Source organism: Phyllobates terribilis, unplaced genomic scaffold (genome assembly GCF_046119375.1).
Source record: "Phyllobates terribilis strain yellow unplaced genomic scaffold, ASM4611937v1 Scaffold_7__3_contigs__length_470593459, whole genome shotgun sequence".
Classification (NCBI taxonomy): Eukaryota; Metazoa; Chordata; class Amphibia; order Anura; family Dendrobatidae; genus Phyllobates; species Phyllobates terribilis.
This window is the reverse complement of record NW_027362767.1, coordinates 79652501-79678928: the sequence shown is the minus strand read 5'-3', so window position 1 is coordinate 79678928 and position 26428 is coordinate 79652501. Positions and strand designations below refer to the sequence as shown.

At 42.4% G+C, this 26428-nt stretch overlaps 2 protein-coding genes across 2 annotated transcripts in view; one reads left to right on the top strand and one right to left on the bottom strand.

Annotated features, from left to right (window-relative positions):
• STARD9 (StAR related lipid transfer domain containing 9) overlaps positions 1-3197 on the top strand; it is a 157976-nt gene extending 154779 nt beyond the window's left edge. Inside the window, exon 33 of the mRNA XM_073638857.1 lies at positions 2023-3197. Coding sequence (XP_073494958.1) covers positions 2023-2124 — 102 coding nt within the window. The 3' untranslated portion in view covers positions 2125-3197. The remainder of the gene's footprint in view (positions 1-2022) is intronic.
• A 6575-nt stretch (positions 3198-9772) lies between these two features.
• Positions 9773-26428, bottom strand: part of CDAN1 (codanin 1) — a 72743-nt gene continuing 56087 nt past the window's right edge. The window contains exons 18-28 of the mRNA XM_073638855.1: positions 26150-26283; positions 25529-25632; positions 24150-24299; positions 16101-16164; positions 15087-15165; positions 14845-14999; positions 13795-13902; positions 13340-13403; positions 13053-13255; positions 11708-11803; positions 9773-10267 (exon numbers count right to left, since the gene is read on the bottom strand). Of these exons, the coding sequence (XP_073494956.1) occupies positions 10142-10267; positions 11708-11803; positions 13053-13255; positions 13340-13403; positions 13795-13902; positions 14845-14999; positions 15087-15165; positions 16101-16164; positions 24150-24299; positions 25529-25632; positions 26150-26283 (1283 nt within the window). The 3' untranslated portion in view covers positions 9773-10141. The remainder of the gene's footprint in view (positions 10268-11707; positions 11804-13052; positions 13256-13339; positions 13404-13794; positions 13903-14844; positions 15000-15086; positions 15166-16100; positions 16165-24149; positions 24300-25528; positions 25633-26149; positions 26284-26428) is intronic.

The window sequence follows — 26428 nt, the reverse complement described above, 5'->3', positions numbered from 1 at the left end:
GAAGAGGCTAAAGCACAAACATTTAAAGGTGTTCTCTGCTATTACAAAGTCAATGGCTTGACAAGCAATAACCTGTTTTGGTCCTTCATGCGCTATATTATGTTGCATATAACATGTACATTTTGTAGAGCTTGAGCCTCATATCGCAGTTCAATTCCCTTACCGAACAGCAGTACCAGGTATAGCAGGTTACTGGATGTGGTTCTGTGCTAAAATGGTGTTGTGGCCTTTTGATTCTCAGGATACACAGGTGCATCTCACTAAATTAGAATATCATCAAAAAGTTAATTTATTTCAGTTCTTCAATACAAAAAGTGAACCTCATATTATATAGTAATTACACACACTGATCTATTTCAAGAGTTTATTTCTGTTAATGTTGATGATTATGGCTTACAGCCAATGAAAACACAAAAGTCATTATCTCAGTAAATTAGAATAATTAAGAAAAAACACCTGCAAAGGCTTCATACTAGTGTTGAGCGAGTATGTTCTATTAACCCTTTCGCAGAGTATGCTAGGGCCGAGCTCCGAGTATTTATAGCTGCTCGGTGATGTGTTTGAATCGCTCCCGTGTGAATGATTTGCGACTGTTTAGACATTTCTCACATGTATTAAAACTGTCAATTTCTTACACATTCCTCACATGTAATAAAGCTGTCAAACAGTTGCAAATCATGCACAGGGGAGCGATTCAACCATATCACCGAGCAGCTATAAATACTCGGAGCTCGGCCCGAGCATACTCGGAACGGAATATACTCGCTCAACACTACTTCCTAAAAAGGTCCCCTAGTCTGTTTCAGTAGGCTCCACAATCACAGGGAAGACTGCTGACTTGACAGATGTCCAGAAGGCTGTCATTGACACACTCCACAAGGTCCGTGAGTTCCAATTTTCATTTGGAAATCAAGGTCCCAGAGTCTGTCGGAAGAGTGGAGAGGCCACAATCCAAGCTGCTGGAGGTCTAGTGTGAAGTTTCCACAATCAGTGATGGTTTGGGGGGCCATGTCATCTGCTGGTGTAGGTCCACTGTGTTTTATCAAGACCAAAGTCAGCGCAGCCGTCTACCAGGACATTTTACAGCACTTCATGCTCCCCTCTGCCGACAAGCTTTTTGGAGATGGAAATTTCATTCTCCAGCCGGACTTGGCCCCTGTCCACACTGCCAAAAGTACCAATACCTGGTTTACAAACAACAGTATCACTGTGCATGATTGGCAGCAAACTCGCCTGACCTTAACCCCATAGAGAATCTATTATAGAGAATCTATGGGGTATTGTCAAGAGGAAGATGAGAGACATCAGACCCAACAATGTAGACGAGCTGAAGGCTGCTATCAAAGCAACCTGGGCTTCCATATCACCTCAGCAGCCACATGCTGATCGCCCCCATGCCACATTGCCGCATTGATTCAGTAATTGATGCAAAAGGAGCCCCGACCAAGTATTGAGTGTATTTACTGAACATAATTTCAGTGGGCCAACATTTCAGATTTTAAAAACATTTTTCAAGTATTCTAATTAACTGAGATAATGACTTTTGTGTTTTCATTGGCTGTAAGCCATAATCATCAACATTAACAGAAATAAACACTTGAAATAGATCACTGTTTGTAATGACTCTATATAATATGAAATTCACTTTTTGTATTGAAGAACTGAATAAATTAACTTTTTGATGATATTCTAATTTAGTGAGATGCACCTGTAATTCTTCAGCGAGTCATTTCAATTACTGACAAAGTGCATAGCCCCTTGCAGATATGGTTTTACACAAAGGGGGCTACGAATGCTAACATGTTGCACACAGCACATACATACACACACAAAGTATTCACACAGCACATACTCACACACATATGTATATTACATAGGGCCCACTATATAACACACCTGTGTATACCCATATGCGTATATGTATAGGTAGAGACTTGACCATGTGATTGTGGCTCTCTCGTATACATAAACTCTGTTTTAAATATAAAACGCTTTCTAATTTTTATTTTTATTATTTTTCAGGTTGATCTTGGAGCACCAGCAATCCCTTCCAGGCTACTCAGTGTGATTAGCAAACGTCAGCCTCTGGTGATTGCAAATCTGGCCACCTTTCTCTCTAGGTAACCTGAAGGAAGACTTGAGATACCAAAATTGGAATTTAATCACTGGGTTGCAATGAATTATGTAGCATCAGACAGCTGAGAATCAGTCATACCAATGCATGGGATCAGTTCACCCACAGTGTCTGCATTATATATGTTTTAATAATGCAATTAATAATTGTTTCTAAATAGAAAATGCAGAATTGTAAAATCTTTAATGCTCCGCTATTCGGATCACTCCCACTTTTTCCTTTTCTTATAGTATTAAGCATATAATATTGAACTTGAAGCTAAGGCAGGGATTAAAAAAATCATAATATTTAACAATGCAGCTTTCCTGCAGCATGGCTTACACTGTATTTGCTGATGCTGGTCCGCACTTTGAGGGGTATTTGTTTCATTGTATAATGAAGAAAAGTTATACAATTTTACAATATAGTCTTGTATCAATTTCATCTGCGGCTCCTGGACATCGAAATGACGTCTGACTTTCATCCTTTGAAGTAAATAATGAAGGTTCCAAGTAAATCACTGTAGCAAAAAAAATCTTGGAAATGGAAATACTGATGCTGAAAAAAATTGAAAAATTGTGTAGCTTAAGTTATGGGAAGAATCGGTATTAAACAATTACCTATATCCTTTTAGATATAAAGCAAGTGAGGGCTAAAAGTGGCATTTCTATACCAGATGAATTGTCTGTGGAGGATAGAAAGTGCTGAGGAATACCTGACCGTCTGCTGGACTCCCTGAATCGGCGGCCATGTGAATTACAGACAGGGATTCCCCAGCACGGACCTGTAATATCAGATTTAATCACTGTGAACAGATGTACATTTTTACAATAAGACACAACCTACTGTATACTTTTCAATGTGCGCAGAGTATATATGATAAACATTAGCATATACCAAACTGTATACTTAGCAGGAGGGCACTATTAAAATATATGTAAACCAAAAAAGTCAGACCCCTAAAATGTAACTTTTAATAGATATAGTTAAAACCTCTCAAACATAAAAATATCAAAGGATGTATCCAGTCTTAGAGGGACACAATATACTAAACATATATATGCTCACTAGCAAACCCTACAATGACCCTAGTATACGCCCTATCTGACAGCGGAGGTTGGCACCCTACTTTGAAACGGTATGGCGCCCCCGCTCAATGGCGGCTGTCCCTCAGGCCCCTAATACACCCTTTACACAGTGCACAGATAAAAGAAGAAATTGTTACCACATAGATAATTAAAAAAATTCATTAAAGGATATAACTATAAATTCTCAATCGTTTTGACATATACAACAGTCTGTCAAAAGGCCAAAAGGGATAATAGTCATTTATAGTCACTTTGACAATAGATCAATACATTGGTCAAAGCCAAAAAAAACCCTTTGTTATGTACCAATGTCCCATAATCCCTGGGGGTTGAGCTAGGGAATTCTGTCATGGGATTCCTGAAGACAGATTCTGTGTCTGCTATGCAGCTAAGTATCTTGCTCATTATTTTTGTTACTCCATATTGTTATGTTGATTGGGAGTCATGGGACATTAGTACATAAAGCTTTTTTTTGTCTTTGACAAATGTATTGATCTATTGTCAAAGTGACTATAAATGATTATTATCCCTGTTGGCCTTTTGACCGACTCTGTTGTATCTGTCAAAACGATTGAGAATTTATAGTTAATTAAACACATTCATTAATGGATATATGTGGTAACAATTTCTTCTTTTATCTGTGCACTTTGCCAAGGGGTAATTAGGGTCCTGAGGGACAGCTGCCATTGAGTGGGGGCGCCATACCGTTTCAAAAGTAGGGTGCCAACCTCCGCTGTCAGGTAGGATGTATACTAGGGCCATTGTAGGGTTTGCTAGTGAGCATCCTTTCATATATATATTAATTATATTGTGTCCCTCTAAGACCAGGTACATCCCTTGATATAGTTAATAGATATTTTTATGTTTGAGAGTTTTTAAGAGTTACATTTTAGGGGTCTCTGATTTTTTCGGTTTACATACATAATGGAGGCTTCGACCTCCAATCAGTTTTTCGGTTTGTGTACACTATTAAAATATAGAAATATAAAAAGGTACCAATAAGTGCTTCAGAGTTTGCAGTAGTGAATATAGATGAGAAGATTTCCCGATACACAGATAGTATAACCAGGAGAGATAACTTGGAATTTAAGTGGTTTAAAAGTATGTTTTATTAATTACAAAATTTTGATTAGAAAAATAGTATTAAAGTACAAAAAAAAGACAGACTGGTAACAATCGCTGATGAATTGTGTACATGTAAACAGATGTCAGATTAAACCTATTCGACAAGTGTCTCCCAAAGTGGTGACACAATGGTCAAAAGTATCCACAATTATATCATAGTATTGCTTGAGGATAAAAGGAGAAACCACCTTACCTATTGATAGTCAGCTTGACTTGTTACCAGAGAAATTGAAGCCCCCTTGGGAAGAACTTGATTTGGACTGGTGTGCGATACATTGCATTAGGAATTTTTACTTGTTTTCCTTGTAGGAGACGCATTGGGACCAAATGATCTGCCAACAGGAGTATGGGATTCACAGTCCAAATACGATTCCCACATACTCTTATCTGTTTCAGTTGTTTATTTGTTGGGTGGGTGGTGAGAATGTTATATATGTCAGTAATTAAGCTTTTGGTAGACCTTGTTCCTTTACATAACTTCTTAAAACTCAAGGTATTGAAAAGTTGACATCTGTGTGTAATGACGAAACAGTCTGATCCTAAGGTAGTGATAGTATGGAGTCTCTCCTTCAGCATAGGGAAGAGGAGCAGTTCTCTATAGGATGGGTCTACAAAGTGGAAAAGACCAGCTCTGACCATGGATGGGTCATGTCAGCTACTGAACTATCTGCTAGATGTAGTGTAAAAAGAAAGGAGGTTATTTGTGATTTAGGAGAATGTCTTATTGCGAATGAGCCAAATATCTCTAGTGAAATTCACTGGGCCAAGGAGTCACTTTAGCGGAACTAGACCATAGAAAAAGTATGAATGCCTCCTCGATATCCTAATTCACTTCTATCGTGCTTCATTTATTGTATGCAAGTAGTGAAGATCAGTTTGGTATTCTGCGAAGTTAGACCACTAAAAATAGTACAGGTAAACATCTGTAACAGATAGATAATAAAACACAAGGGGGCCTAAGAGTATGAGTTTTGGTATTCTATGCCTCCTAGTGACCCAAAAGAGGTTCAGGAGAGAGGATTGGGGATTGGTAAGTTCTCCAGAAAATCTAAGTATTTAGGGAGAATAGTAGTGTTGAGTATGTTCGTTCTGTTAACCCTTTCGCTGAGTATGCTCGGGCCGAGCTCCGAGTATTTATAGCTGCTCGGTGATATGATTAAATCGCTCCCGTGTGCATGATTTGCAACTGTTTGACAGCTTTATTACATGGGAGGAATGTCTATTTCTTACACATTCCTCACATGTAATAAAGCTGTCAAACAGTTGCAAATCATGCACACAGGAGCGATTCAACCATATCACCGAGCAGCTATAAATACTCGGAGCTCGGCCCGAGCATACTCGGACAGAACATACTCTGACAGAACATACTCGCTCAACACTAGAGAATAGTCATCTTTATTGCCATCTCACCCAATAAAGAGAAGTTCAAACCTTTCCATTTTTTAAATCAATTTCCTGGAAAAGTGTGAAAGTTAGTTTTGTATAAAGTATCGTATGAAGAAGTCAATATGGTCCCAAGGTATTTCAAGACTGAGTCTTTCTAAGAGTAGTGATGTTTCACGTAGGGTATTTAGCAAGTTAGCGGGAAAAGTTTATAGATAACGCCTCAGTTTTACTAGCATTTACTTTATAACCAGAAAGTAGACCATACTCTTAAAATACAGTGTAGGTTCAGGGAGATAACTTTGTGGATTGCAAAATATCAGCAAAATATCGTTGTAAAGTGAGATTTTGAATTCATGATCTTGAACCCAGATTCCTTAAATGTCTGGATTATTTCTGATCAGTGAATCTAATGGTTGTATGCAAAGCACAGATATCTTGTACCATTATGGATTAAGAATTTGGATGAGGAGGAATGCTATAGAGGAATAAACGCACTCGGGGAGGAATAAAGAACGCATATAATCTGAAGAAAGGAGCCCAAGAAACCAAAACATTCAAGAAAAACAAGACGAGTCAGCTCTCCCACTTAGGAGTCTGAGGCGTGGAGACCAGCAGGGCCACATGGAAGTAAACAGGAAGGATTCCAGCATCAAAGATCTTCATAAAAAAATAATCTTTATTACGAAAGTAAAAAAATATGCCTATTGCACAAAAGTCACAACTACATTAGGAAATATTCAGTGAGTAATGACCTTTCTGTCTGAAACGCATTTGCTGTAGAATATTCCCTAATGGGGTTGTGACTTTTGTGCAATAGCCATATTGTATACTTGCCTAATAAAGATGACTATATTGGACTGTCAGTCAAGAAAGAGGCAGAGCTGGGCAGGGAATAGAGCTGGCGTGACAGAGGCTTCAGATCTACCATAGTCATTTGCACATCAATTCCTTAGTATTGGCAGAATGGACTGTCCATGTAAAGGTATTGCTGGACTTGTCTTTGAAAAAGCTACATGCATATAAATAGATTGGGGGAGGGGGGTGAAATCCTGCTGATAGATTCCCTCTAAATAACCATTTTCATTTATATATTACACACCATTCAGAAAAAAAAAAGTCTAACATATCAGTTTGTAAAAAAAGAGAACAGGGCGCGATGGGTGACTCAGTAATAAAATATGTAGGGGGGTGTGGGAATGGCTACTAACCTTTTGGAGTTGTGCACCTCTGCACAACCCCAGTGTAAAGCTCCACAGGCTCCGCTCCGTTCGTGGCTGTCATCTGCTTTCAGCGGCGTTCACAGATCCTGATCTCACGGTGGTGGGTCACGTGATCAGGTTAGTTGCGCTTACCGCCGAGATGGTCACCCAGCTTCACCACCACTCCCGGCAGCGTTCCGGAGGGGTTAGGGCAGCGCAGCTTGGAAACCAAGGTAGTGACTACTTATCTTCATCCCACATGTGGATGAACAGGTAAATGGAGGCAGCTCTACCGCACCCCAACAAGGGGGAAAAAAAACAATCAGTGAATGTGAATAGCGGTATCAGAGCACCAATAACAGGGCAAAAATTAAATTAAAATTACACCTGATGAAGGTGGCCTTGTCCACCGAAACGCGTTGTGTGTGTTAATAAGTCAGTCATTTTAATTTAATTTTTGCACTGTTATTGGCGCTCTGATACCGCTATTCACATTCACTGATTAACAAATATCAGTTGTCCTTTTAGGCCCCCAAATCATCATTTGGGGTTTTATTAAGTGACATTCATCAAAATGGTGCATACAGTTCCTGAATTTTGTGCAAAAGTATTAAAAAAAAAAAATAAAAAAAATAAGAAAACCCCAAAACCTCCTTTCAGTCAATTTCTGCAACTTTTTGAGCGATTTGCCTAAAACTACATCAAGGAAGGGAGGGAGGCTGAAGTAGACTTGCACCAAATTTTTTGAGTTCTAGAAAAAAAAGTCGCAATTGATGAATCAGGCAAAAACATCTGGAATCACTAAACTTTGTTCACAATTCTGTAAACTAAAAAAAAACAAACAAGCAGGTGGGCACAAATAATATTTAAAAAGAGGCAGAAACAAAAAAAAGTCCAAAACTAGACAAAAAAAAAAAACAGGCACCAAAGCAATGATGAATTAAGGCCCTAGGATTTTTGAGAAAAGATCTAGATTAGTGGTCATTAACATGTACCTTTTATACCACTACTCCCAGTACGTCCTCGTCTAGATTTTATTTAGCAGCATTTCTCTGTTGTACAATACAATGTTAATTAATGTAAAATGACTTTCTGCAGATGTGGACGCTCCTGTGAAAATACTGAAGGATACAATTTTCTGTACAGTGAAAATAGTTTATTTTTATATAAATGTATACAGTTTTTATATGTTTACAATCTAAGTTATTTATATTTACATATTTGCTTGCAATGAATTTCCATTTGTAATCAATTCCTGTATCCAACTGAAGAAATATACAAATATTTGAAATACATCAGTCTCCGCCTTATTTTTATATAATAGAAAATTAAGAAAAAAGATGAACTTTTTTTAAATACTGACATTTAAGAACACAAAGACAGTGATCTCTCATCCAACACAGGTTTGTTGTTTTGTTTTTTTTCTTTCTGAAAAGTGTGTTTCTAATCCTGGACAACACTTAACGTGGGAACAAAAATCATTAATACTGCTGGGTCAGAGCAGTATTTTTTTTTTTTTTTAAGCTGATCTTAAATAGATCTTAGACCTTAATAAAATATCAGAATTACTGTAATCAGATTAAAATGAGAATTTTATGCCAGACTCCTAAAATAATAAAATTATGCAGGATTTTAAAAGAAATCATATAGCCATTCTGGCATTGATTTGCAAAGTAAGTACACCAGTCTCATCCGGTATAACAGTTGCAAAACCTGGCCTGCTGACAGTTCTAATACCCTAAACTAACAGCATAGAGTCGTATTATCCTATGAGTTCGGGTCATTAGACATGACTGGGATTTGATCAATCTGGATGTCGGAATTAGGTGGGCACAAGAATGCTGGGGCTAGCTGGGCCGCGCCTTACATATTGGTTTAGCTGTCATTTATCTTATGTGTACGGCCACCTTGAGTCATTCTATGCCTGAAATGTGCAAAAAAAAAAAAAAAAAACCTTGTTTAATGATCTGTAGATCTTTTTGGCACACCTGGATACACAAGGACCACATGCATTTTGTCGTAAAAAATGATCTTGCCATATACGCCTACAATCAGATCCTGCAATGCTGCCAGCAGATTTTCTTTTGTAAGACATCAATAAAGATTATACAAGACATTATGTGAACATCCTTAATACAATTGCATGCAATCATTGGATCACATTTACAGATGTCTGCAGAGTCAGTGTATAACCCCCATCAATTGTGTAATGAAGTGTCCCAATATACTTTGTATTCCTCATTATGATTTGCTCGTGAAGTCATTACATTAATTATCCCCCAAAAAATAATCTGTGCAGCTCACTGGCTGATGGGCTTGTTACGATATAGTTGTCGTCTTGCTTGGCTTACGTAGGATTGCAACAAATTGCAAGTCTAAGTCGAACTTTGAGTGAAAACTTTGGGAAAAAAATAAAACTGACAATGGCAGCAAGCAGAGGCAGTGACAAAGGTGTGGAATAGAAACAGTTTTAGCTTTTAAAATAACAGATTTGTATAAAAATTAAAACTGTGAGCTGTGTAACAATGGATGCTATTAACTACTAATTATATCAGTGCAATCAATCTCTAAAATTAGTGGAGTTGAGCAAAAAAGATGGTCCAGTGGCCACCGCACCAGAAAGCTGTGAATCTCCTACCTGAGACGTCTCCGGAGCTTCTTCCTATTAGTAGGTCACCATTACATTATGTGTATAGTCTGAGAATCAGCAGAGGCATCTAGGATGCAGGCGGCGGCTCGCTGTGCTCTGGTCTAGCGGCCACCGGACCAGGGTCCTAGAAAATGTTATTTGGCTGAACTCAACACAATTAGGAAGTGTATATTTTACAAACAGTAAGTTAAATAATCAATATCAGTGATTTAATAATATCAGTGATTTAATATATGCTAAAAAAAAGAAATGGAAGTATCGGTAATTAAAATACCTTAATGAGAGTCCGTCCAACATAGCTGAACTAATAGGTACAGGTATTTCCGCTCTATTAAAAGAAGGTAAAATGCAGTCTACATTGCCAGCAGATGCTTATTGAATTACTGCATCATAAAAAATACATGCTGCTCTAGAGAAATCAAGATCTAATCGGAATAAAGTTGTGTTTACAGCTCCAGATGACTTGTTAGCTGCAGGTAGTAGACGTTCGGTCACTGACAGTTCCTTGCCCTCGTTCATTCACAGGTTAAAAACATAGCAGCAGCGAATAATATATGTACAAGGACCGATCCCAGGACTAGCTGGGAGTGATGATTCCAGTTACTGTGTGTGGCACATGTATACAAGGGGCGTCTTTTGGTTCCTCGGGATTTCTTAGAGTTTTAAATCCAAGTATTAATCTATCCAAGTCTGCCAACAAATCCTGAAGAGAAAATTATTGATGTTAATGCAAAAGAAGAAATAATGCAGCAAAATCTGCAATAATTCTGTATGTATCCGATGTGGAATTTGCAGTGAATGAAATGAATGTCATCTTCCTGCCTTATTTACATAGTCTGCAGACATACATTTAAAGTGTACTTTTTTTTATATCCATATGTCCTTTTGATATATGTTATTGCAGATCAGTGGGGTACTGTTTCGAAGAATTACACCAATTTTTAAAAAATCTCCGCTGTAGCAAACGCGCTCACTCAAGAGAAAAGTCTATAACCCCGATTAATTAAGACTGGTGATTTTCACGCCAGTGCTGATTGATTAAGGGGCCTGTGAAAGTTAGACGCTCCTGATTTATGAAGTAGGACTGGAGTAAGATTTCTGTCATATGGTACAGCACAACTCATTATGCATTAGACAAGTTGCTCCAACCCCATCTCAACCTACTTTGGTGAAGTTGAGAGAAACTAGCATGAAAATGCCAAAAGTCGCAACATTTGTGCAACCCTGAGTTGTGCAAAAATTTTGCGACTTTTCAAAGCTATTTACGCCAGGATTCTGGCAAAATTGCTTTGATGAATCATGGCCTGTGAATATACACACAGCATATAGTTTGAGCTCATAGATGTCCTATTAAAGGGGTTGTCCACCACTCGGACAACCCCTTTTCAATCAGCACGTTTGCCCTCAGTAAAAGAACATTCACCTCTGGTGCCATTGCCGTTGCAGTGATGTCAGCACAAGTTCTCCCAGGGCTCGCATCACAATGTTATGTCACACAATCCCTGCGAACAATTAGCACTGGCTTCACTATCCCACCCTTCGGACGTATCGGACATCAAGAGGAAGTAAGCGGCCAGCCGTAGCTTTGACTGCCTCTTGATGTCTGATCCGTCGGAAAGAGGGGAGAGTGAAGCCAGTGCTAATTGTTCGCAGGGATTGTGTGACATAATGTGACCTGAACCCTAACACAGCAAGTGCCGACACTACTGGAACGTAGCCGGAAGGGAGCATAAATGTTATTTTACTTGGGGGAAAAACATGATGATCGATAAGGGGTTGTCCGAGTAGTGGACAAACTCTTGAAGACTGTTCACTGCTCTGGGCACTTCTGAATGTGCTAGCACGGATACATAGTGGATTTTTGAACTAATCGTTGAAGGTCCAAGGACCCCCACTGATCTGTAATGAATACCTACTCTTAAAGTGTACAGTTACACAGAACGATCATGGTGTGGGGTCCTGTGCGAATATAGTTTCCATTTAAAAAAAAAAAAAAAAAAAAAAAACAACAACAAAAAACAGCACCTCACTAGCAGCATGGACTGGCTGCTTTTAATTGAAGTGAAAGAAATACTTTTTTAGCTTTTAAAATTTTTTTTACCTCTATACTCAACATGTTCAAAAACTACTAAATCCTTCTTACCGAAGTCCTCTGGCACTCCTGCAGCCTGCAGATGTCAGCGTCCTGTAGAAGACCCATGCCGGCCAGCTTTTGTAGCATAAACATGAACAGTTCCCACTGCATTACAAGGAGAAATCACGAATGTGTGAAAAGCCAATGAACCATACGGTTCTATTCCGCAGCATTTTTTATACCTTTTTCTCTTGTCTTCAGTAAGTGTGAATCAAATTTACTCTGTCGCCTCATTGGGGGACACAGGACCTTGGGTGTTATGCTGCTGTCCACTAGGAAGCGACACTATGCATAATCTGAAAAAGATTAACTGTGGCTCCTCCTCTGCAGTATACACCCCCGGACGGCATCAGCCATCTTCAGTTTTTGCTTAGTGTCGCAAGGAGGCACACCTCAGACCTTCACTCGTCCCTCGCTTCAGCACGGGATTACAGACGAAGAAAAGAGGGTCTCTTAAGAGACCCCCGGCATGGCTCCTTCCTCTGCCCCCTACTATGGGGTGCACAGTTGAAGTTGAGATGGCGTAGCCACCATGCTGCTCCTTCTCCGGCCCCTCGGGTCGGGCTCGAAGTTGAGAACCCCCCCTCCTTCCCCAATTCCCTCAATCTTGGTCCGAAGTTGAGGCGAGGAAAAAAGCTCTCTGACGGTGACAGCAGCACCCTCCCTAATCCCCCCTGGAGGTATTAGGTTGAGACACCTTCAGGTAGGGCCTGGACGGCAGCATCAGCAGCTCTCACCAGCCAGCACACTGCAGCTGAGGACCAGCAGCAATACAGGAGCCCCAGTCTGTCTGTGGGATCCTGTAGGAGCCGGGGGGCGTGCAGGCAGCCATGGCACACGCAGGCACAGGCCTTCACAGGCTCTGCACCTGTGGCAGCTTTCTCCCTAAAAGCGCCTAAGGGGGACTCTCTTCAGAGCCCCCCTTCCATTTATGCCCCCACCGCCATTCTGCCTTTCAATCCGGGGGGTTCCGGTTCTAATTGGGGGACACAGCTCCCACCCTGTTGCCCTTCCGGGCCGTTAAGTTGAGTTCTCATATTGGTTTTCCTATGAGTTCTTATATAGTTGCCTTTTCATAGGCATGACTATGTTATCTATGTTACGTTCCTCCTACTGCTTTTGCACAAAACTGAAGATGGCTGATGCCGTCCAGAGGTGTATACTGCAGAGGAGGAGCCACGGTTAATCTTTTTCAGATTAAGCATAGTGTCGCCTCCTAGTGGACAGCAGCATAGCACCCATGGTCCTGTGTCCCCCAATTAGAGGCTAAGAGAAAGAGATTTTACGGCGAGTACACAAAAATCTCCTTTTTATCAAATTACAAAACAAGTCATCAAATCCTGACTAATCTCACCTTGCAGTTCTGAACATGCCGATTGTTCGTGATATTTTTGAGACTAAACATGAGCTGTACAGGTACTGGAACCCTGAAGTCATTCCCCCAGACTGTAAGTAAAGATGTCAGGACAAGCCTGGTTTCTTCAAGCTTCTTGCTCTGCTGCTGTACAAGATCTGGCTCTGAAGTTGTATAACCAAGCAATGGAATTTGATCAGACACTGCAAATTAAAGAAAGTATCTCTTAGAGGACAGTCTCGTGCAATTTATTTATTTAGCGGTCTACATGCTAGTTACGGCCTTACCTATAAGTGAAGCCAGCTCTACTGTACATTTTGCAAGATGATGCTCAGTTGTAGTGGTCAGGTACTGTCAAAAGAAAGGTGAATTATGTAGACAATACAGAAAAAACAGCACTTGAAGGGGATGTCATTTCAGTACTTTTACAATACAGAGTAGTTTAATGCAATAGTTACTACATTTCAACAAACCTGTTTTTTTTATGTAAATATTTTATATTGGTCACGCCAAGTTATGCAATCCAATGAAATGTAGCCTGAACATGTGAAGCCATTATTTGCTACACGTACCCCATGCAAATATAACAATATATAATGTTACTGTGCTTTTAATACCATTAGGAATCCATGGATGGTTATTTGATGATATAACAAACCTCAAGTTAATTTTAGATTGAACTTCACTAAAAATTACACGTAGACAAAAAAAAAAACATTAACTACAGAGAATGATAAATTACCTTTCTACAATTCAGAGTTTCCGAGAGACGATTAATAAAACTTTTAAGTTGTGTGACTTCTACTCCTTCTATTTTATTACGTGGCCCAAGAGCAATGCACAGGATTTCCTAGAAACAAATCAAATGCAAAATGTAACTACAAGGGTTTAAAAATAATCTATAATAGCAGCAAATGGAAAAAAAAACAAACTCTATAAGCGAAGGATTAGGCCCTGCTTTATCATTTTGTATGCCAGAAAATGCCTACAACATTTTTGCTCAACGACAGGTTGCGCAAAAATGTTGTGATGTTTGGCGTGTTGATGCCAGTTCCACCAAAAAGATGTGCAGCTGAACTGGGACGGGTCGTGGCAATGCCTACTCTGTAACAAAACGGCATGCCTTACGGTACAAATCTGAACTCCATTCCCTGATTGGAGTAAGATTTGTGGAAAGGAACAAGCTTCCTAATGAATCAAGCGCATCTGACACCTCTTCATCAAGACTGACGTGAACAATGCCTGTCTTGCTGAATCGGGAGCCTGTGCGTTTTAATTTTTTTTTTTTAACCATGTATTTTGCTTCCATGTATGTATTGGCTGAAGAATTGAAGCACAGTATTTTTGTGTTTCACAATATTGCAATGGAGAGATGACTTGTAAATGCTCAGTGTTTGAATACTTGTTCAAAAAGCAGAAGCAGCTGCCCGAGGACCATAGGCAGAGGCGAGACTAGTATGGATCTGCCTGAGGCACAAATGATTTTGACAGGTCTCTCCCACATGTGTACATAGGTAGAGACCTATTAAAACACCTGGAGTGGTGCAGGTAAAAGCTCTTTAAACTATAATCTTTCCGAGATGGCAGAGCGTTTCAGGGGAAAAAAAAAACATACCTGTTTGCAATTGTGCAGCCAGGTTCTGATTAATGCTGCTTGTTTTTTTTTAGACAGCATGAATGAGCTGACAGTTTCCCTATATGTACAGGGAGATTTATAGATATGTTGTACCAGTCTCTCATGAGAGAGCAGGTAGATCCTGAAGATCAGGATCAAAAATAACACTGCACCTACCTTAATTTCTGTAAGAAGCTTGGACGGGAGTGTTACTTTGTGCTTACAGCCTTCCCGGCAGCCTCTCTTTACATCTGTCCCTTCCACTGACAGTATTGAACTCTGTGACTTTACCATGTGGTTGAATGTGGCCTTCACTTCCCTCCTAATTAATGCTTTGATTGACAGAATGTTACAGAATTAGAAAAAAACAACACACATCTAGATATAAATTCATCTAGGGTAGATGTTGCTGATGCTACCTGAGATGTTTGTATTCAGCCACGTGCAGCCCTTCTCTACTGCCAAGGACACAGCAATTTCTTCAGCACTACGTAGAACCTAGAGTAGAAAGAGCAATATAGAAGAATTAGCTATAACTTAGATCTTCTATAAGCAAGGAGGCAGCCTATCATTTGGCATCTACAGCAACTAAGCCATCTTCTGTCTCCACGGTTCCAAACTGCAAATTACGCTGCAGACCCTTCCCCAGCTGTTTAGTAATCTACTCCTGAGCACTACTAGGGGCACAGCAAAGGTCACTTTGCAAAGGTCGGTATTTTTAAACCAAAATGATAGATGAAAGAATATATTATAGAAAAAAATGCATTTTTTTTTCATGCTTATGTTTCATACTTGATATTGGCTTCCAATTACTTATAGACAATACAAATCAAAATACCGCTGTGGGAAAATGACTAAGAAAAGCATTCAGAGCGGTCATTTTCCTCCGAAATCACAGCTAGCATAGTCATATGACTGAGGGAGAAATGGACAGCACACACAGGCAAAAGATTTCATGGAAATGATCCATTGTTTAAATTAGTTTTTTGTGTTAAATTTATTTTATTTACTGTAGCAATCTGTATATTATAATTAGAGAAAAAAAAACTGCCAAAAAATATACAATAAAACACAAAGAAAATAAATTTAAACAATAGGGTTATCTTCTGATGACACAGTGGGTGTTACAATAGAAGATGTGAGTATTCTTCATTGGGATCACCCACTAAGCACAAGAGCTTGCAGCTGTACATACTAAAATTTTAAAAAATAATCTTGAATACAAGTGCATCTGAGAATCCTTCAATGTATAATAATATCTAAAAATCTCACCACCCCCAACTATGACCAAAGGTACATATGTTACCTTCTAAAGCATTAACTGCAATGCTAAAATGCCACACCATCTTTCTCAATGGTAAGTGCAAATACGTGATACATGTGACAGAGTAACATGCCACGTTAAAAAAATCATCAACACTAATCCAACTCACACATGCAGATGTCTCCTCAGGTAACAGTGCTTGGACAGCTTCTGGAGCCTTCTTTTTGCAGTATCTACAAAGAAGGAGTGAATGTTTGTTTACCATTTACATATAATTGTCTTTTTGTAACCTCATGGTACAAGATATGCAAAGAAAGATTTAATAGGAACACAGCAAGCAGCAAAATCAATAGAAGAGACTGGGAATATTGGGAATTTTTAACACAATAGCCTCAGATATTTTCCTAAATATGTGTGGCCAGATTAGATTTTAAAACCTTCACACCTCCCCCAGAGGCTTGAGTAGAAACAAACTACCCTGGGGAGGTACCTCCAGTGTGCAAAAGAAGGAAAAAGGTGGCATTGAGTAGTAGAGTCAAGGGAGCCCTAACAAGCAAAAATGGCCCTAGAAAAGGTGGTAGCGGAACCAAAGAAGCACCGATGGTACCAGGGGTCTGGATCTGAAAGGCTTCAGTCCATAGAGAGCGACTGACTTAACAAAAAAGGGAGAGCCCCTATTCCTGAACACTATCCCCAGAATTGCAAGCTTCAAACACTATTACAGAAGCTAAAGTGGTGGGGGGGATTTATGGGTTAGAGGAAACAATATCACTCACCTGTCCAGTGTGTTTAGCGCACCCCAGCAGCATCACCTACAGTGGCCTAGCACAATAGTGAGTGTATGGGCAATCCAAAGTGAGGTGGACATGGCATTGTTGCAACATGAGAAAACAGCACCACCACTAGGGGTGCCATTAACACGGTCGCCTGCCTGGACTTTAGAAAAAAAATGTGGGGGACACCTATGCCACATGGCAAAAAGCAATAAGACAAAAAAAAAAAAAAAGCTTCAGACCACAACCAAGTCTGCAGCAAACACCAACCTGAGCTGCCTAGAGTCCGAAGAGAGTTAAAGAGAGCACGGACAACACTTACTTATTTCTACCTAGTGTCAATGCCTATACCTATGATACAGTGTTCCAAAATGCTATTAAGTTCACAAATAGTAGAGATTTGGGGAAAGGTTATTGGAAGATCTTCATGTATTAAAAATGCATAGATAAGTTGGTACTACAATAAAGCAAATGTGCAAAATTCTTAAGGTGTTATTCCCTTTCAATTAAGTTTCTATCCCGGCTGCATCTTGTTATGAAACAAACCGTGCTGTACTAACCTTCCTCTGGTCCACTGGCGAGTCCCTACAGCAGCTCCAGGAGTCTGACACTGGCTGAGGCACTGATGTCATGATGACAGCACAGCAGCCAATCCATGAGCTCAGCAGCTCTGAAGGGGGCATTCTGTCTACTCTGTGAGGCTATGTGCCCACGATGCAGAAATGCTCCGGATTTTTCCTGAGCGTTTCTGCATCTCCCTGGCAGAAAAAAACACATGCGGATTGTACATGCGGATTGTACATGCGGATTTTCCTGCCAGGGACAAGCGGAAGTGAAGTGTTTTGATCATACGATTTCGCATGCGGGTTATCAAGCGCTTTTCCAAGCGATTTTAGCATCGCTTGGAAAGCGCTTGACAACTTGGTCACACTATATAAATCCATGCAACCGGCATGGATTTTATATAGTGTGACCAAGTTAGTTAAAAAAAAAAACAAAACACCAAGGTTACTTACCGGTAGCCGGTTTTTCCTGAGCCCATGACAGCATACCTTGAGAGAGAGGATCCGCCCCACCAAGGACAGGAAACCGTCTGAAATAAAAGGGCGGTACCTCTCCCTCGCTTCAGTTGTTTACAGAGCATTGAGAGGACCTCCCTAAACAGGTTAGGCACATAACCAACACCACAATATACATATACACACCACCCCAAACAGTGCACACCAGGGTGTGAGAAACACAGAAAAAAATAAGGGGGGGAAACTACGGGTGCTGTCATGGGCTCAGGAAAAACCGGCTACCGGTAAGTAACCTTGGTGTTTTCCCCTCCCCCATGACAGCACACCTTGAGAGAATTTTGGAGAATTTATGAGCACCCTAGGGAGGGACCACCGCCTGAAGTACCCTTCTCCCAAAGGTGAGATCAGAAGAGGATAGATCCAACCGATAGTGCTTAAAGAAGGTGGATGGTGTAGACCAAGTAGCAGCTCTACATATCTGCTCGATCGAGACGTCTGCTCTCTCTGCCCAGGAGGTTGCAACGGCTCTGGTGGAATGAGCCCTCACATTGTCCGGGGCTGGAACCCCTGTGGACGTATAGGCTAAGCAAATGGCCTCCCTGAGCCACCTAGAGATGGTACCCTTGGACACCCCGTGACCTTTCCTACACCCTTGAAAGGCCAGGAACAGAGAACAGTCTTTCCTCCACAGACTAGTCATGTGAATGTACTGTAGCAGGGACCTCCTAACATCTAGGCTATGGAACCTGACTTCCCCTGGGTTCTTGGGATTGCTGCAGAACGAGGGTAGCACAATCTCCTGACTACGGTGTAATCTAGATACCACCTTGGGAAGGTATGCTGGATCTGGCCGCAAGGTGACCCTATCCTCAAAGATTTGTGTGTAAGGAGGATTAACCGAGAGGGCCTGCAGATCACCCACCCTACGGGCTGACGTTAAGGCCACTAGGAGGATGGTCTTAAGGGTGAGAATTTTTGGAGAAACCTTGTGTAGAGGTTCAAATGGTTCACTAGTAAGAGCGTTCAAGACTAAATTCAGGTCCCAAGGAGGAACACCCATGGACCTAACCGGTCCTGCTCTGGCACAGGACTTGATAAACCTCGAGATCCACCTATTCCCAGCCAGATTACAATTGTAGAGTGCTCCCAAAGCTGAAACTTGAACCTTAAGGGTCCCTGTAGCTAGACCCAGGTCCCGCCCCTTTTGCAGAAATTCCAGGATCCCTCTGATCGGAGGTTTGCTCGATAGCGGGATATCTATAAACTCTAGGAATTTACCCCAAACCCTGCTATAAATCTTAGTTGTAATTGGTTTTCTGCTCCCCAATAAAGTAGAAACTAAGCCTGGTGCAAACCCCTTGCTACTCAATAGCGACCTCTCAAATTCCATGCCGAAAGATGGAACCCCCTGGCCTGGGCATGGAATACTGGACCCTGCATGAGAAGGTCCGGCCTCTCTGGTAGAATCCAGGGATCTGACACCGACATTAGCCGAAGCAGAGAGAACCAAGGCCTCTTGGGCCAAAAAGGGGCTATCAAAATCACTCTGGCGCCTTCCTCCCGGATCTTCCTCACCACTACTGGAATCATCACTAATGGCGGAAAGGCATAGGCCTTCTTGAACCCCCAGGGAATCTGGAGGGCATCTACGGCATGGGGATTTTCTGCCGGATTTAGGGAGCAAAATCTCTGCACCTTTCTGTTTGCCCTTGTGGCGAACAGGTCTATGTCTGGCTGCCCCCATAACTGGACAATCTGATGGAAGACCTCCGGGTTCAACCCCCACTCCCCCTGTCTTAGGGTATGGCGGCTTAGAAAATCTGCTTTCACGTTTTCTATCCCCTTTATGTGAAGGGCGCTGAGGGATAGGAGGTTTCGCTCTGCTAGACCAAGGATCCTGTCTGCCACCACCATCAGAGGGCGTGACCTTGTCCCTCCTTGGTGATTCACATAGGCTACTGCTGTCCGGTTGTCGGACCTGACCTGGACATGGTGATTTTGGATGTGAGGGAGGAAGCCCCTGAGGGATCTTTCTACGGCCCAAAGCTCCTTTAAGTCTGAGGATGCTCCCCCCTCGTGGTAAGCCCAGTGACCCTGTATTGAGAGTTCTGCCAGATGACCCCCCCATCCGGAACTGCTTGCGTCGGTCGTAATTACCCGATCTACTGGTCTGGACCATTGAACGCCTGCGGTTAGATTTCCCCCGACTGTCCACCACGAAAGGGAATCTACTACTTGTGGGGAGAGAGAGAGCCTGCCTTCTAAATGCCCGTTGCAGGACCTCTGTGCTGACAGGACCTCCCACTGAAGCCGCCTCATATGCCCCTGGGCCCACATTACTGCTGGGAGACAGGCCGTCATAGAACCCAGGAGGGACATTGCCTCTCTCAGAGACATCTCTGGAGCTTGAATGGCCTTCGAGACTAATGCAATCAACCTGCAGATTTTGTCCTCTGGGAGGAAGCAGGTTTGGCGACGAGAGTCTAGGATTAGACCCAGAAAGGTCTGAGTCCTGGAGGGGGTTAGTCTTGATTTTTGGAAATTTACTAACCACCCCAGCTGATGCAACACTTCCGTGACCACTAGGAGCTGACTGGAGCAGTGGGCTTCTGTTTTCCCTATTATCAAGAAGTCGTCTAAATATGGCACGATCACTACATTCTTGATCCGTAGGAAGGCTGTCACTTCTGCTATTAGTTTCGTAAATATTCTCGGGGCAATGGAGAGGCCAAAGGGTAGGGCAGCAAACTGAAAATGCCTCAGCTTCCCCTGAATAAACAGGGCTACTCTCAGATACTTCTGATACTCTGGATGGATTGGGACGTGATAATATGCGTCCTTCAAGTCTATTACAGCCATAAAGCAGTTGCGATGTAAGAGCTTCACTGCCGAGCTTACTGACTCCATCTTGAAAGTCTGGTTTTCTACTACTTGGTTCAGACTCCTGAGGTTGATGATGGTCCTTAAGGACCCGTTTGGTTTTTTTATCATGAATAGTGGGGAATAGAACCCCCTCCCTCTCTGTGTTGCTGGTACTTCGAGAAGGACCTGCTTTCCTACTAACTCTAACACTTCTGTTTCCAGGGCTAATTGTTCTTCCTGGACCTTTCGTAGGGGGGTAACCACAAAGGTCCGCCAGGGGGTCTGGCTGAACCGGATCTTCAGGCCCCCACTGATAATTTTCAGAATCCAGGGGTTTGCTGTTATCGCATCCCAAGCTGGAAGAAAGTGGGAAAGCCTTCCACCCACTCCCAGCCTGGCGTCATTGGGAGGATCTCTTCGAACTCGAGGATGGTCCTCCAAACATGTAGCCCGATTCTTTTTTGGACTTGGCTTCCCATTTCTTTTTGTCTCCCGGAGGACGACCCCGGTTAAATTTTCTCCTCCGAAAACTAAATCTTCTTGGTTCCCCCGAAAATCCCGGGAACCCTTTGGTTTTATCGCCTGCTTTTTCCAACAGGTCTTCTAACTTTTGGCCAACCAGGAGTCTACCATCACATGGGAGGGAGCACAGTTTCTGTTTTGAAGGTAGGTCGCCTGGGCAACCTTTGAGCCACAAGGCCCGCCTGGCTGCGTTGGATAGTCCCGCTGCCCTAGCTGACAGTCTGACCGAGTCAGCTGAAGAGTCGGCCGATGAATGCCGATGCTGTTTGTATTAGAGGTAGCTCTGCAAGTATTGCCTGTCTGGAGACCTTTTTATCTTTAAGCTGGTCTTCCAGCTGTTGGAGCCACACCATCAAGGACCTCGCCACACAGGTGCTAGCCACCGCTGGTTTTAGGCCACCTGCCGCCGCCTCCCACGTGTGGCGCAGGAAGGAGTCAGCTTTTTTATCCAGGGCATCTTTTAGGACGCCAGAGTCCTCCAAGGGCAGGGAAGATCTTTTCGATGACCTTGCCACAGTCCCGTCCACCTTGGAGATCTTATCCCAAGGTTCCGCATCCTTCTCTTCGAAGGGGTACCTTCTTTTGGAGAAGGAGGGTAAAGCCCCTGATCTCTCAGGTCTCCTCCACTCCCGGTCAATGAGGCCCTGAATCTTACTGTTAACCGGAAATGAGCGTTTCTTCTTCTCTCCCAAGCCCGCAAACATGATGTCCTCCCGGGATTTAGATGCTCTCTCTTCCTCCAGACCCATGGTTGATCTTACTGCCCTAACCAGTCTGTCTGTATTCTCAATGGGGAAGCAGGGTCTACCGCCCCCCGATGAGGAAGAGGACGATGAATCCCACTGCTCCTCGGACTGGGAGGAATCAGAGACGGGGGAAACCTCTCTACGGGGCCTTTTCTTCCCTCTAAGGAACCCTTTCAGGGACCACTGAACTTCTGCATGTACTATGGACTTTAAATCTGCAGCAAAATCCCGGGAATTCTCAGCTATGGTTTTGGTCACACAGCCCTGGCAAAGTAGTTTCTGCCACTCTACTGAGAGAGAAGCTTGGCAAAGGGCACACATTCTATGCTTTTGCTTGGCACTACTCTTCTTAGGCTCCTAAAAAAAAGGAAGCACATAAGAGACTTCCCGTTATTAACCAGTGACATTCACGAAGCTCACTCACCCTCGGAGGTCACAAACGGGTACCGGATTCGGAGGCTGTCGCGGAACCGATGATTCCATTCTGGATGGTCCCGAGGCACTCGAAGCCTTACTCCTGCGGCTGCCACTACGATTACTCGAGCGGCTGTCTGTATACGATGCATCCCTCTGCTTTTTCTGTTGCTGAGGTGGGGGGGTAAGCTGCTGCTGCTCCTGGCTATCTGGATCAGCCATGTCTCAGAAGCGCACCACGCTTCCAGGATAGCTCCCCCCCCCCCTTAAATATAGGGCCATCCAGCCTCCTCCGGTCTGTGGGCCCCCCCTCTTCCTCAGGCCGGAGCTCCGTTGAAAAAAAAAAAAAAAAAAAAACGGCCTGGGACGCATCTTGGATCGGCGCCGCCTCCTGACGTCACCCAGCGCGCCCTGCGCCGTGACGTCAGGCGCGTCACACCCGGAAGCGTTCCACACTGCAGGGGGAGGACGGCGCCGCGGCCTCCGGGAGGACAGAGCCTGCCTCACCGCGTGCGCCCCGCTCGGCGCAGAGACCTCAAGGGAAGCTGCGGACGGCGCTTCTGGGATACTGAACCCGGTGCACAGGCCAGTGCCCGCTCTTCCACACCGGGACAGCCCCAGGTAAGTCTTCTTTCTTCCAGACAGGTTCCCCATCAAGGACAGGAAACCAACTGAAGCGAGGGAGAGGTACCGCCCTTTTATTTCAGACGGTTTCCTGTCCTTGGTGGGGCGGATCCTCTCTCTCAAGGTGTGCTGTCATGGGGGAGGGGAAAAACAGCATTATACTCACCTTCCGATGGCCCCCGGTCTCCTTATCGATGCGTCCGGTCTCCCCGGTGTCTCACAGTTGTGTAAAAGGACCTTCCATGACGTCATTTAGTCATATGACAGGTCACGCGACCGCCGACGTCAGTGGTCACATGACCCGTCACATGACTAAATTACATCATGGCAGGTCCTTTTAGACCATCGCGAGCTGCCGGGGAGCCAGGACGCACCATAGAGGAGACCGGGGGACATCAGAAGGTGAGTATAATGTATTTTTTTATTTTAAATTCTTTTTTTTTTTCTTTTACAGGTACTATGGTACCCCGGTCTGGAGGAGAGTCTCCTCTTCTCCAGACCCGGTACCATAAGCACATTGAATCGCTTAATATCCGCATGTGCACATGTAGTCATGGGGATATTAAGCGATTCAATGGAAGTCAATGGCAGCGAAAAAAGCCGCGATTACGCAAAATAATTGGTAGTGCTGCGGATTCTTCCGCAATGATAATCTGCATTGGAAATTTCCGCAGCATGTGCACACACATGCGGATTATCATTGGGGAACATTGCAGACCTTCTACCAAGCGTTTTTTAAGCGTTTCTGCGGTGGAACTGCAGCTGCGGAAACGCTTAAAAAACGCATAGTGGGCACACAGCCATAGAGTCGCTGAGCTTACCGATAGGCATCTGTGAGGTCAAGGTGAAGTCGGACCAGGGGAAGGTGAGTATAGCCTGGTTTGTTGTTTTACAATAAGCTGCAGCCGGGATAAAAAGTAAATTGAAAGAAAACAAAAAATACAAGAATGTTATCTGCTTACTATCAGATTTAAAAAGCACTCATCTATAGAATAAAACTTGTTTTTTTTCAATTCCAGTATATAACACACAGTAAGTCATCAATACATGTAGAGCTCGAACTAGATTGCTCTTTGTTATCATACAGCCCCTGAAAGGCCTCCACTGATCACAATACAATTTATTTCCACACTCTCCCAAAATGAAAAGTGTTTTGCTCAGAGCGCCAGCGATCGCTCGAAAGGTGGAAAAAAATAGGGACTACAGCGCTGCCATCTGGAACAAGGGTGAGCTGAACACTGTATCGTAATCTACTTACTCTTTGCCTTTGTCCAGAGCCTGACGTCCATCCTCACAGAGCCGGGCGCACACGCTGTCAAGAAGCTTGCCATTTTCTGCACTGTCTTCTGTCATTTTATCCTTTAGGAAATCCTCGGCTTGTTTCACAAGATCCGCCACCAGAGTCGCCCTTAAATGAAGAAAGGGAAATATAATAAAGGTTATTTTCGACACTGTAACTTCTCTGCTACTTCGACAAGTATGAAAGAAACCAAATGATAACGGGCACCTGATTGGCTCAGTGGCAAGCTACATTGGGATTGTGTGTTTGAAGGGAACCTGTCAGCTAAAAAAACAACAAAAAAAAAACAGTATTTTCCTGCAGATATAGTGCAAATGTGCAAGTAAATACTATTTTAAACATGTTTGTCAAACTAGAATAGCAGCTACAGGGAGAAAATTAAGTTATATCCTCCCTGCAGCTGCTTGCTTCCAGGGGCTGTAGCAGCCAGCGTGCGGTTATCACTCCTCTGCTTCTTGTCCAATAACCTGTTCTGCACACACCCTGGAGACTATATTGTCATTTTCTCCTTTTAGCCGATCTTCCTGATAAGACAGCCGAATATGTTAAAATGGTGTTCACCTGCAGATTATCACTACGTTTTGCAAGCAAATACCATATTTTAGTTGACAGATTCCCTTTAATTTGAGCCTCAGTAACAACTGCAGAAAGTGCAGGTTTCCATCTTGTCTGAATTTCTGCATTACAAGAGTTTAAGGCTATGTGCACACAGTGCTTTTTTTGTGCGTTTTTTCCCGCACAGAAATGGGCCAAAAACACATTGTAATTCTTACCCCAGTATTTCCTATGAGAATTTGGAAGATCTGTGCACATGATCAGGAATTTTCCAGACAGGATTTCATGTGCGTTTAAATAAGCAGCATATCAATTCTTTGTGCGGATTTTCCAGCGTTTTTCCTAATAAGCAGGCAAAAAAACTAAAAAAAAAACACACACAAAAAAAAAAGCATCAAGAACGCGCGGCATTTCCGCAGCGTTTTTGCTGCCAAGAGGTGCATAACCTTGCAGAAATTTCTGCAAGCAAATACTGATCGTGTGCACATACCCTAAGTTGCGTGGAAACCAAATGATCCCATTGTGAATTTAACAGGTCTACATTGAGGTTAGGGAATTATAGCGTGTAGCCTATTAAAAACAATGAGTGATGCAAGTGAAAACAAAACCCAAAAGGTTTCCCATCTCTAAACATTTTTCTGACAATGGGGCACAACACAGAAATTAACAAAAAAAAACAAATGTAATAAAGCCGAATGTGAAATAAATAAAAAAAAAAAAAGCTCCGTAAAATAGACACGATGATAAAAGGTGGAAGTTTAATTAAAGATCCAAACACCTACTTGATGTGTTTGACACAATTTGAGCCAATTCTTTCAGCGACAAACTCAACGGATCTGCGTAGAGATGGAGGCTGGTTGTGGAAGAAGGCTTGTTCCAATTCTGCCTGTGGAAAATAGCAAATAAGAAAGAAATTATTGATTTACATATTGTTTACAGTGTGATCCTGATGATATGTAAGGGTCAGAATGAACTGCAATCTAACATCAGCTATATGGAATATATCACAATTATAATATTGGCAATGTGACATGGCCATATGAAAAAAATAATGGGGTGAAGGTGTAGTCACAGGGTTGAATACAGGAAATCAGAAACAGCCCTGCGTACAAAGTCTACGCTGTTGCTTAAAGCTTTGACAGATATGGTTCTGAGGTTAGAAGCAGGAGTTGTCAAAACACATGATAATATTTTCTTCTTTCACGGTTAAAGGGGTTTTCAAATGCACTAAGACAACAAATATCATATAGAGGGTCCCCTGTCCGGAGTCACAACTGACCATCGGTAACACCGTCATCACGTCATAAGATTTTTCCCCAGCTTCAATATCAACTAATTCATGTATCATTCATTAGAATTTTCTGAATAAAATATATATTATAAAATATACTCAGACAATTTACTTGAAGTTTTTTCTGTGATAAAGTTGGTTTTGGCATCAGGGGCTCTGCAGCAGTGGGAGTAATTTTCCTTACAAAGCCCCCATTCTTTGCTCCACAGCCAGCCACAAAAGAGACAAGCAGCTTCTTTAGTTCTCCTGCAGAAGAAAAACATGAAGTCAAAAAAACCTCTCTCTTTATCGCCTCATTGGGGGACACAGGTATCCATGGAGGCTCCAAGAAAGAGATTTTACGGTGAGTACCAAAAATTCTTCTTTCATCTCTGAAAAATTTACATTGTAC